Source organism: Pelophylax lessonae, assembly GCF_965119305.1.
Source record: "Pelophylax lessonae genome assembly, chromosome: 4".
NCBI classification, from domain to species: domain Eukaryota; kingdom Metazoa; phylum Chordata; class Amphibia; order Anura; family Ranidae; genus Pelophylax; species Pelophylax lessonae.
This window is the reverse complement of record NC_138771.1, coordinates 641,537,963-641,550,208: the sequence shown is the minus strand read 5'-3', so window position 1 is coordinate 641,550,208 and position 12,246 is coordinate 641,537,963. Positions and strand designations below refer to the sequence as shown.

General features: G+C 45.8%; 2 protein-coding genes across 2 annotated transcripts in view; both read right to left on the bottom strand.

The window, feature by feature from the left end:
• LOC309552915 (olfactory receptor 5G26-like) overlaps window positions 1-12,246 on the bottom strand; it is a gene marked incomplete at both ends in the record, with an annotated part of 360,843 nt that overhangs the window by 184,355 nt on the left and 164,242 nt on the right. The window lies entirely within an intron of this gene.
• Window positions 8,266-9,213, bottom strand: LOC309554737 (olfactory receptor 5P50-like; the record flags this gene model as incomplete). The annotated part of the gene is made up of 1 exon (XM_082256440.1): window positions 8,266-9,213. The coding sequence occupies one exon, from the start codon at window positions 9,211-9,213 to the stop codon at window positions 8,266-8,268; it is 948 nt and encodes a 315-aa protein (XP_082112566.1).

Sequence of the window (12,246 nt, the reverse complement as noted above, 5' to 3'; positions counted from 1 at the left end):
ACCAGTAACTGCTTAGAACCGGTCCTCTAGTACAACCCGTGCCATCGCCTCTCTGGTCCAGAGGATCCACTACCAGTCCTGCCGGTTCGTGACAGTAAGATCCGGCCATGGATCCCGCTGATGTTCCCCTGCCAAGCCTAGCGGACCTCACCACCATTGTGGCCCAGCAGGGTCAACAGCTGGCCCAGTTGACCGCTATGTTGCAGCAGCTCCTGCCTTCTCAGCAACAGCCAGCACCTCCGCCTGCAGTTGCCACCGGTTCCAGAATCCGTTTGTCCCTACCAGACAAATATGACGGAGATCCAAAGCAGTGCCGTGGGTTCCTGTCGCAGTGCTCTCTCCACCTCGAGCTACTGTCCGACCAGTTTCCTTCTGAGCGAGCCAAGGTAGCCTTTATTCTCAGTTTACTGTCCGGGAAGGCCCTGGCCTGGGCTACACCACTATGGGACCGCGCAGATCCTGCCACCGCTTCCGTCCAGAGCTTCTGCCTAGAGTTCCGGAATGTTTTTGAGGAGCCTGCCCGGGTTACCTCCGCAGAGACTGCCTTACTAAACTTGACCCAAGGAGATTCTTCCGTGGGTGACTATGCCATTCAGTTCCGCACCCTGGCCTCTGAGCTGAACTGGAACAATGAAGCCCTTTGCGCCACCTTCAAGAAGGGACTTAACAGTGAGATAAAGGACGTCCTGGCTGCACGTAAGCTTCCTTCCACTCTTAGTGACCTCATCTTGCTGGCCACTAGGATAGACAAGCATTTCGCCGAAAGACAAGAGGAACTCCTCCTTGAAAAGGAAAAAGCTCGTTCTAGACGTTACCCTCGTCTGGCTCCCGTTTTTCTGCATCCACCTCAACCCGCTACTGGGCCTCCCGCCATGGAGGCCATGCAGGTGGATCGGTCACGCCTGACTCCGCAAGAACGAAGCCGCCGCAGAGACGAGAACCTGTGTCTGTACTGTGCCAGTACTGAGCACTTCCTTAGAGATTGTCCTCTCCGTCCACCGCGTTCGGGAAACGCTCGCACCTAGTAAACGTGGGAGAGGCGTTGCTAGGTGTGGATTCTTCCTCTCCACGTCTCATCATACCTGTGCAGTTGATCATCTCTTCCAAGTCCTCTTTCTCCGCAACCGCCTTCTTGGATTCCGGTTCAGCAGGCAAATTCATTCACGCCTCCTTGGTTGACAAGTACCGTATTCCAGTAATCCGTCTACCCAAGCCGTTTTTCATCTCTACTGTTAACGGTGAGAGACTCTCTGCCACCGTGCAGTTCCCGTACCCAGCCTCTGCAGATGGACATCGGAATATTTCATACCGAGACTTTAGAGTTCTTTGTCCTTCCCTTCTGTTCCTCCGAACTCCTCCTGGGTCTGCCGTGGCTTCAACGTCATAGTCCTGTCCTGAATTGGTCCACCGGTGAGATCCTGCGTTGGGGTTCCTCCTGTTCTGACCGCTGTCTCAAGCCTGCTCTGGTCAAACAGGACCCACAAGTTTCTCCGCCTCCAGGGCTGCCCAAGCCATACCATTCCTTTGCAGATGTCTTCTGCAAGAAACAAGCTGAGGTTCTTCCTCCTCACCGACCCTATGATTGCCCGATAGACCTGATACCCGGTTCTACTCCACCTCGGGGCAGAATTTATCCTCTCTCACCTCCTGAGACTCTTGCCATGTCTGACTATATACGTGAGAACATACAGAGAGGATTCATAAGAAAATCTTCTTCTCCTGCTGGGGCCGGTTTTTTCTTCATGACAAAAAAAGACGGCTCCCTCCGCCCCTGCATTGACTACAGAGGTCTTAATAAAATTACCATCAAGAACCGTTACCCTCTGCCTTTAATCTCTGAGTTATTTGATCGTCTCCGAGGGGCAAAGATCTTCACTAAATTGGACCTTCGGGGGGCCTATAATCTGATCCGTATCCGTGAGGGAGACGAATGGAAGACCGCCTTTAACACAAGGGACGGCCATTTTGAGTATTTGGTGATGCCCTTCGGCCTCTGCAACGCACCTGCTGTCTTCCAGGAATTTGTCAATGATATTTTCAGGGACTTACTTTACACCTGCGTGGTCGTATACCTGGATGATATCCTCATCTTCTCCTCCAATTTGGACCAACACCGAGCCCATGTGCGACAAGTCCTTACTCGTCTTAGGAGGAATCGCCTGTACGCTAAACTTGAAAAATGTATTTTTGAACGGACCTCCCTGCCTTTCCTGGGATACATTATCTCAGCCCAAGGACTTCAAATGGACCCAGCCAAGCTCTCTGCGGTTCTGGATTGGCCACGTCCCTCTGGTCTCCGAGCCATACAAAGATTTCTGGGCTTTGCGAACTACTACAGGCAATTCATCCCTCACTATTCCACTCTGGTAGCTCCTATCGTGGCTTTCACAAGAAAAGGAGCTAACCCCAAATCCTGGCCTTCCCAAGCCGAGGAAGCCTTCCAGTCCCTGAAATCCGCCTTTGCCTCTGCACCCGTTCTCTCTAGACCAGATTCCACCAAACCTTTCTCTCTTGAAGTGGATGCCTCCTCGGTGGGAGCCGGAGCTGTCCTCACCCAGAAGTCCTCCAGGGGCAAGACTTCAACTTGTGGCTTCTTTTCTAAGACATTCTCTCCCGCAGAGAGAAATTACTCCATTGGGGACAGAGAACTGCTTGCTATTAAATTGGCACTGGAGGAATGGAGACATTTACTCGAGGGCGCCACACATCCTGTGTATATCTTCACAGACCACAAGAACCTGGCTTATCTCCAGTCTGCTCAGAGACTAAATCCCCGTCAGGCCCGTTGGTCTCTGTTCTTCGCCCGCTTTAATTTTGAGATCCATTTCCGTCCGGCTTGTAAGAACATTAGGGCAGATGCTCTGTCTCGCTCCTCTGATGTGGTGGGCGACGAGTTAACACCTCAATATATTATCCCTCCAGAACGCCTTATTTCAGTCGCTCCCGTGGACCTGCGCCTTCTTCCTCCTGGCAAATCCTACGTACCTCCACGTCAGCGGTTGCGAATTCTCAAGTGGGGCCACGCCTCCCATTTTGCCGGTCATCCGGGGGTGCTAAAATCTCTCCAATTAATCTCCCAAAGGTACTGGTGGCCTTCTTTGGAGAAAGATGTCTCAGACTTCGTCCAGGCCTGTATGATTTGCGCCCGGGATAAAGCGCCTCGCCAGAAACCAACGGGTCTCCTCTTGCCTTTACCTGTTCCTGAAGTTCCCTGGTCTCACATCGCTATGGACTTTATTACAGATCTTCCCTCCTCCCATGGCAAGTCCGTTATTTGGGTCGTGGTGGATCGCTTCTCCAAGATGGCTCACTTTGTACCCCTGCCCGGTCTACCCTCTGCACCCATGTTGGCCAAACAATTTTTCCAGCACATCTTCCGTCTCCATGGCCTTCCCAAACATATTGTCTGGGATCGTGGGGTACAATTTGTCGCCAAATTCTGGAGGGCTCTATGTGCTCAGCTTGGGATCAAATTGGACTTCTCTTCTTCTTACCATCCTCAGTCTAACGGCCAAGTAGAACGGGTGAACCAAATTTTGGGTGACTATCTGCGTCACTTTGTGTCCTCACGCCATGACGACTGGGCTGATCTACTTCCCTGGGCGGAGTTCTCCTACAACTACAAACAATCCTCTGCTTCTAACAAGTCTCCTTTCTTTGTAGTTTTTGGCCGTCATCCTCTTCCACCTCTGCCACAGTCTCCCACTCCTTCTTCTGTACCTGCCGTTGACAGTCTTGTACAGGACTTTTCCTCCATCTGGCGAGAAACCCACGCTGCTCTCCTCAAGGCTTCCGCCCGTATGAAGGTTCAAGCTGATAAGAGACGCAGATCTCCTCCGGAATTTCGCCCGGGTGACAAGGTGTGGCTCTCCTCTAGGTACATCCGATTTAGGGTCCCAAGTTACAAGTTGGGCCCTCGTTTCTTGGGACCCTATAAAATCAAGAGTCGTATCAATCAAATTTCTTATCAGCTCCATCTTCCTCCCTCCCTCCGAATCCATAACTCCTTCCATGTTTCCCTTCTTAAACCTGCTGTCTTTAACCGTTTTTCTCCCAAGCTTGTTTCTCCCACCCCTGTCGCCGGTACCTCCGATATATTCTCTGTCAAGGAGATCTTGGCGACCAAGATCTCCCGGGGGAAAAAATGTTTTTTGGTCGACTGGGAGGGCTGCGGTCCTGAGGAGAGGTCATGGGAGCCGGAGGAGAACATCCTGGACCGCAGTCTCATCCTCAAGTTCCTCGGTACCAAAAGGAGAGGGAGACCAAAGGGGGGGTACTGTTACGCTGAGCGCTCCGGGCCTCCTGCTGGCTCACAGCGTATGCCTCCAGGCAGCACTCCAGCGTCTCGGCGTGTGCGTCCCCGCTCTCTAGGGAGCGCGCGCGCCGGGACTCTTAGATTCAAAGGGCCAGTGCACCAGTGATTGGTGCCTGGCCTAAAGTGGTTATTAAGGGTTAAGGTTTGTGAGAGGTAGTGCTGACTTAATTAGGCTTCACCTGTGCACTACCCATAAATACCTTCTCCTCCCACAGCTTCCTGCCGGATCTTTGTGCCTTGTGCCTTTGAGAAAGCGTTCCCTGCTGTGTTTGTTTGCTTTGCCTGTTGCCGAACCCGTTGCTACCGACTACTCGCCTTTGAACCTTTGCCGCCTGCCCTGACCTCTGCTACGTCCGACTACGCTCTTGCCTACTCCCTGTGTACCACGCCATATCAGCTGCCAGAGGGGTCGAGTTTTTACTAGGGGACACGACCTGGTAGTTACCGCCGCAGCAAATCCATCCCGCCTTGCGGCGGGCTCTGGTGAAAACCAGTAACTGCTTAGAACCGGTCCTCTAGTACAACCCGTGCCATCGCCTCTCTGGTCCAGAGGATCCACTACCAGTCCTGCCGGTTCGTGACAATAGGAATGTCACCGAATTTCTAAAACAGAACTCACCTGGTCTGGTCGCCTTACGATTCTTTACGTATTTAGAACTGTTGTGATCCCGGTCCCGGTCCCAAACAAATTTATTTCCCCACCACACGCTGCAATTAAGGGGTTGGTGTGGAAGGGCAAAAGACCAAGGAGTGCCCACTCCTTCCTTATCAAGCACTGGTCTGCAGGTGGCATGGGCATGATTGACATTAAGGACTACCTCTTGGCTTCGCAATTAGCCCAATGGAAACATTGGGTATCTCCACCACATCACACTGTATGGAGCGACATGGAAGCTGAGGCTTGCTCTCCCATGCCCCTATGAACAGTGCTCTTAGCGGATAAGTGGAGCCCCCTGCCCCTGAAGAATTTCCCTATTTTGGTCCAGGCTTCACTTTCTGCATGGCGTGAGTTCACAGCTCTTACACTTAAACCCCCTCTGAGTGTCAGGGTTCCCATCCTCATAAGTGTACTGGAACATATTATACCTCATACCTCTCTTAAGGGCTGGGCTGACAGGGGCATAGCAACTGTGGACCATTTACTACTTGGTAATGCCTTGAAATCGTGTCCCCGTCTACGGGAAGAATACACACTCCCTCCAACTGACTATTATCTGTACTTGCAAATATCCCATTTTATCCGTTCCTTGACATCCCCGCGTTCCTACTGGGCAATCTGCGCTCAGTCAAGGGCACCTCCCTCTTCTACACCTTTTTCCAACACAAGTTGGACTATTACAAAATTGTCCCATTTGTGAAATGGGAAAAGGAACTCGGGGAGGCCTTTACAGTTGAACAATGGCAGGCAGCCTTTCGCTCCATTCAACAGGCTTCCTCTTGTACTAACCACTGGGAACGATCTCAAAAGATAAATCTACGTTGGTATCTCACACCGTATCGCCTATCTAAATTTGTGCCCAACTACTCACCCCTGTGCTGGAGGGGTTGCGGCGAGGTAGCCCATCTCATCCATGTATTCTGGACATGTAAACACCTAAGCAGCTTCTGGAACAAGGTTTTTTCCATTATCTCGGATATCACTGGGGTGCTTACCCGCCCCTCTCCAGCACTGGTGATACTGAACATTGGGATCGATAAATTCCCCAGAGAGTGCAGTTCCATAGTCACGCACATGCTCTTGGCAGCTCGCAGCCTGATAACCAGAAAATGGAAATCCAACAATGTACCTAACGCATCGGAGGTCGTTGCTCTAGTCAAAATGAACCAAATGTATGAAAGTCTCCTCGCACACAAATCAGGCCACGGCACCAAATTTACCCAAACTTGGTCCTTATGGTCCTCGTGGATCTTGGGCAATCACTGAATCGCTGACCTTACTGATTACTTTCCTACTCTTATACAATTTTTGCCGACCTGTTGTTCATTTGTTCTTTTGAAATTTCTTTCCTTTTATCTTATTTCCGGATATGGTTTTTTGGGGTTGTAACGTAGTACCAACAAATACTGTATTATAATAATATCAATAGAAATCAATAATAATGTTGCTCCCACTTATCCCCTCTTCCCTCCTTTCCCTCCTCCCCTCCCTTCCCCCTCCTCCTTCTCCCTCCCCCCTCCTCCTTCTCCCTCCCCCCTCTCCCTTCTCCGCCCTGCATTATCTACTCCTTCCTCTTCTTCTTCTTCTGCTTCCTCCTTATCTCCCCCCCCCTCCTCCCCCCTTCCTCTTTCTTCTTCTTTCTCTCCTCTCCCCCTCCCACTGCCTCCCCAACCTCCTCTCCTCAGCTTGGCACAAGATACACTTACTTACTCCCCACACTAAATGAACACTGCAATGTTTGCTCAACCACCTTATGACTTATATATCCAGGTTTAAAAATGAGTACAATGTCTGTAACCCTAAAGAAAAACTCATGTCCATGTTGCACTTTGTTATACTATGCCATGTCATATTATGGTATGTTTGTTCCTTTTTTAAATTTCAATAAAAATTTTAATGAAAAAAAAAAAAAATAGTGTAAGCTGATTGTTAATGAATGGGGCTGGGAAGCCGGCCGCTGTGTCCTTTACAACCAATGAGTCATCAGCTGTCAATGGGTTTCCCACTGACAGCTGCATAGAAAAAAATAAAATAAAAAGAATAAAGAAAAAAGTGGCATGATGTCACATGACGTCAGAGGGGGGCAGTGCCCCATGCTTTTATATGAACTGTCAAAGAGAAGAGACAGCAGTCAGCGGGAGGCCTCCCTGGAGGCGGAAGCGTTTTCTTTTTTTCCTATTTTTCGGGTCCAACGGGCGTCGTGATTGACGATGGATTTACATCGAGGTACACTTTTTTCTTTTTTAATAAAGGTTTTGTTAAAAACTGTTTCCTATGTTTCTTACTTTTTGACACCCGATACCCATTCACATGGGGGGCAGGATCTGGGGGTTCCATTCTTAAAGGGGGCACCGCCCCCCTCCCCCCTCATGTGACATCATGCCACTTTTTTCTTTATTCTTTTTACCGGCATTTTATTTTTTGGCTTCGAGATTCAGATAAGCCCCCACTCTCAGACCCCAACAACAACAGCCCAGGGTTGTCGGGAAGAGGCCCTTGTCCCAATCACCATCGGGACAAGGTGCTTCGGGGTGGGGGGCAAAGAGCCTCCCTGCCCCAAATCACCCATCCCCCATGTTGAGGGCATGTAGCCTGGTATGGTTTAGGAGGGGGGTACCTGCCAGGCTGCATGCTTGGATAAGGGTCTGGTAAGGATTTGGGGGGGTGGGACCCCACATTTTTTTTTTTTTTGGTTTGGGGTTCCACTGAAAATCTATACCAGACCTGAATGGCCTGGTATGGACTGGGGAGGGGACCCCATGCCTATATTTTTCTTTATTTTTGAAAAACCGGGTGCTTGCAATAGTAACTGCAAGTCATTTTAAATGGAATTTTTTTCTTTAGAAATGTCATTTTTGCTGTAGCATGTTCTGTATATGCTACAAATGCGCTACTTTACAGGCACATTAAGGGGACCCCCCAGGTACTATATTCAAATACATTTTTATTGTTGCACCATTTAAATCACTGCTACTGAAAAAACTGTTGTTTAAAAAAAAAAATATTGATACATGTCCCCCAGGGCAGTACCCAGACCCCCATACCCCTTTCAGAGAAGATTACTTGCATATAAGCCTTCAAAATGGGCACTTTTGCCTGTTCTGGAGTTCTGCTGTGAACATAATTGGGGGGTGTTCGGCCCATCCCTGATTAGATTTATTGGTAAAAAATAAAATGCTGATTGTTCCAATTTTCACACTTGCAACTTTTTAACTTAAAGTAAAAGGTTCAAGACATATGCCTGTGTTTTAATTCACTATAAAAAAGACATATGAAAACAAAAAGTTTATCCTTAAAATTTAAAGCTGTGTGTTTTGAGTTTGATGACAAAAATGATCAAGGCTTTTTTGATCTCCTTGTTCCTGAGGCTGTAGATAATGGGATTCATCAGTGGTGTCACCACAGTGTAAAGCAAAGATCGATATTTGTTCATTCTTGCTGTACTCTCATCTGTTGGTACCATGTATACAGTGATCAAAGTTCCATAATAGACACAGACAGTAGCCAGGTGGGAGCTACATGTGGAGAAGGCCTTTCTTCGACCATAAGCAGAAGATATCTTCAGGATGATGAAGAAAATGTACATATAGGTTATGATTATGAAAGTGAAAGGGCAAAATATCAAGAATATGGAATAAATAAAGTCATATAGTATCAAACTGGATGTGTCTGAGGTGGACAGCTCCATGACTGGTCCAAAATCACAGAAAAAATTATCAATATAATTAATTCCACAGAAGTTAAATTGAACCAGCAACATAAATTCACTTGATGCTATTAGGGTAACTAGGAACCAGGAGCCAAGAACCAACAGAAGGCAAACACGAGGGTTCATCAGTGAAGAATAATGCAATGGTTTGCAAACAGCCAAATATCGATCAAAGGACATAACAGCAATCAGAAAACATTGCACAAATCCAAAAATGCCAAAGCAATACAACTGAATTATGCATCCAACAAATGATAGTCTTCCTTCCTCAATGAATATAACATCCAGCATCATGGGGATAACACTGGTGGTCAGTAGGACATCTGCTGTGGCCAAGTGCTTGAGGAAGAAAAACATCGGGATTTTAAGATGATCAACAGTTGTTACCAAAATGATAATTAGAAGGTTTCCACCGAGTATGATAAGGTAGGTTAAAAGAAACACAATAAATAATAGAGTTTTAAATTTGGCCAGGCCACGGAACCCAAGTAAACGAATCTGTGTGACCTGAGTCTGATTGACCTCACACATTGTTTGCACATAGAAGATTAACTAAAGCCACCAGATATATATGTGTTTTTTCTCCTGTAAGATACAAATGGAGTAGGAAATGGTAATGTACAAGGAATTCATAATGCTGAAAAATATATGTATATTTATTTTTTTCTCATTTTTGTATTTGCAGATATGTTAAAACATAAATTAAATGCTAGGCTGACTTTTAGGAACGTGTTACATGTTCCTAAGAGCTCCAACCCTAATTCCCTGGGCCAGGGATTCCTCTCCCCCACAGCCTTACTGATTGTGCAGGCAAAGAGATCTGTAAACTACAAGTCCCGATTGTCACTGTGGCAAATGGACTTACAGTTTTAAAGAGACTATGGGCCAAATTCACTAGGAATAAGGAGAAGAAATAGTCATTCTACATTTAAGTACTCCTAATTAAAACAACTGAGACCTCAACTAGGTGAAAATGTGAATGGAAAAGTAGGAGTACAAATAGGCGAATTTGCATTCGTGAGTTCCAAATCAGCATAGTCCATAACTGGAAATTGCCAACGAGTTTCCTATATGAAACTGCACTGCAGTATTTAGCTATGATCATGTGTGTACATGTTTTTAGGAGACTATAGAGTTTTAATTATCTATGTTCATTCTTTAATCATACTAAACTATTATGTAAGTCTAATTGTACTTGGCACATTGGCTTAGGGGTCTGTGCTCATGAGCAAACAGCTCTTAGCTCAAGAGCTCATATCCCAGCCATGCTAGCACCCTGTGTGTTCACTAGTGTTTGATTATTTTATTTACACGCAATAATATTTTTGCTAAATAACATACACTTGCATGCAATTGAGCATGCAAATTATGGAAACAACTATTCTGATGTGGCAGTCGCAAACAGGTGGTCGCCTATTTTCAGCATACTCTGGGGTTTCAAAATGTATGCAGGTGACACCATGCCTGAGATTTGAGCCCATGGTCAGAGTCTTTCCAGATAGGAGTGCTACTCACTAAGCAATTGAAATGAGCACTGTTGTGTTTAGAATATATTCAGTAGTACCATGATTAACGAATGGTTATAGATCAAGAGAATCTATATTCCCCTAAAATACAAATGCAAGATTGTTGTTAAATCAGCAAAAATTTGTAAATGTGACTTGTTTTGCTTCTTTTGCTGATATTTATATTATTATCATTGATGTAAACGTTATATCACTATTCTATATATGTCAAAAATGTTTATGTCCAATTCGTATTTTATCAAAATGTTGAGTTTGATCTATATATTTTCATTCTGTAATCATGGTATTTTTTTATATTCTAGGTTTAACTGTACTCAGCACAGTGGCCTAATCTTTAGCACTCTTAGCTAGCAGTACTAAGGTCACAAGTTCAAATCCCACCCATGCTACCACCTCCCTGGAATTGCAATGGCAAATGCATATGTGCTTTGGCGAACGTATAAGTGCCATCAGCGAGAGATACATTGTATCACGCTGATGGCAAATATGCTTTCACCTAGGCACATACCCATTCACCATTAAAACTTTAGGGAGGTTGATAGGTAGGATTTGAGCCCATGACCTAATTGTTGCGAGATTAGAGAGCTAACCATTAAGCCACTGTGTTGATAAAGGCCGGTACACACGAGTCGAAATTCGGCCGGGAAGTTTCGTCCGACGACCGATCTGCCGATTTTCGGCTTGTTAGTATGGTGCTTCTGACAACCGACTCCGACTTTTCGGCCGAAAAAAATCTGGTGTGCAGACTATAACATTTTTGTCCTCCGTCAAAACACGTCCGATTTTTGTGCAGTCAGTACAGATTTCGACAGGGAGAAATCTTATGAGCAAGACTGGGCATGCTCAGAGAAGAAAGAACACAAAGAAAGCAATCCAACACATGACATCACTTCTGAAGTAGAATTTTGTCGTGCGGGAAAATTTGTATGCAGTCTAGGCACATTCCAACCAACAAAACACAGCTCTGGACAAAAGGCGACTCTGGACGACTGGTCGGCGGAAATTCGTTGCGTGTGTACTAGGCTTTAGACTTATACCTAGAATATATAGTAGTATCATGATAAAAGCATAAACATATATAACTAGAAGATAAAATTCTATTGAACGTTAACAATTATTTATCCTTTAATAGAGCCTGGTTTGGATTGGGGGGACTCCCACGCTGATTTTGTTTTCCGATCAAATCCGTGTTGTTACACCCACTTGTGGCAGGCAGCACAACTCTACTCCACAAAGCTACGTAGAGTTCCCTGGACACAATTAAGAGCTACCCCTAACTTTCTTAATGTTGCTGAAGTGGATTTGTATTTTGAAAATGTTATTGCAAAGCAAACAAGGATTAGAACGTTTACATTTATCAAAACTATATAATGGGAGGACATACCAGCTTTCCGATCACTCTGTATCCAATCAGGCAGGCCCTTGCACTACATAATTGATGGCAGATTTAAAGGAGATTGTACGATCAGATTGTATAGTGTATGCTGAGCTCAACAGAACCCAGGACACTCTTCTCCATTGTTCAATAGTACAGCTCTATCCAAATAGGTGGTTATCTGATCTCTCATTTCCTGCACTCTCCAAATGAACAGATCTATGCAAGATGAATTTAGGACAAAACAAAACTGTCTGTATTTAGTGAGACCAGTGATCACTGATTAGTTGTATTAGAAAAGCGTGCACCTAGCTGGGGGTGGTTGGGATCTGCTGGAAGAAGGGAAAGCAGCCACAGGTGTGTGCTAATGAAGTCAGCTGATTAATTCCTTCCTGTGTCTTATGGTGGTCATACACTATATGAAAAATCGTCCGAAATTCGGTCATTTGGACAGTTCGTTCGTATTTCAGCTAGTTAATGGGCACAAATCGGTAATCAGTTGTGACATTTTTGAGCCAAAATAAGGAAAAACAAGTTTGGAAATTTTCTGCGGAAGATACAATAAATTGAAAGGTTAATGTGTTTCTCATCCAAGCTGTTTGCACTAGGTATATGTGAAAAAACAAACAAAAAAGGATTCATTTATGTCCATTGAACAATATA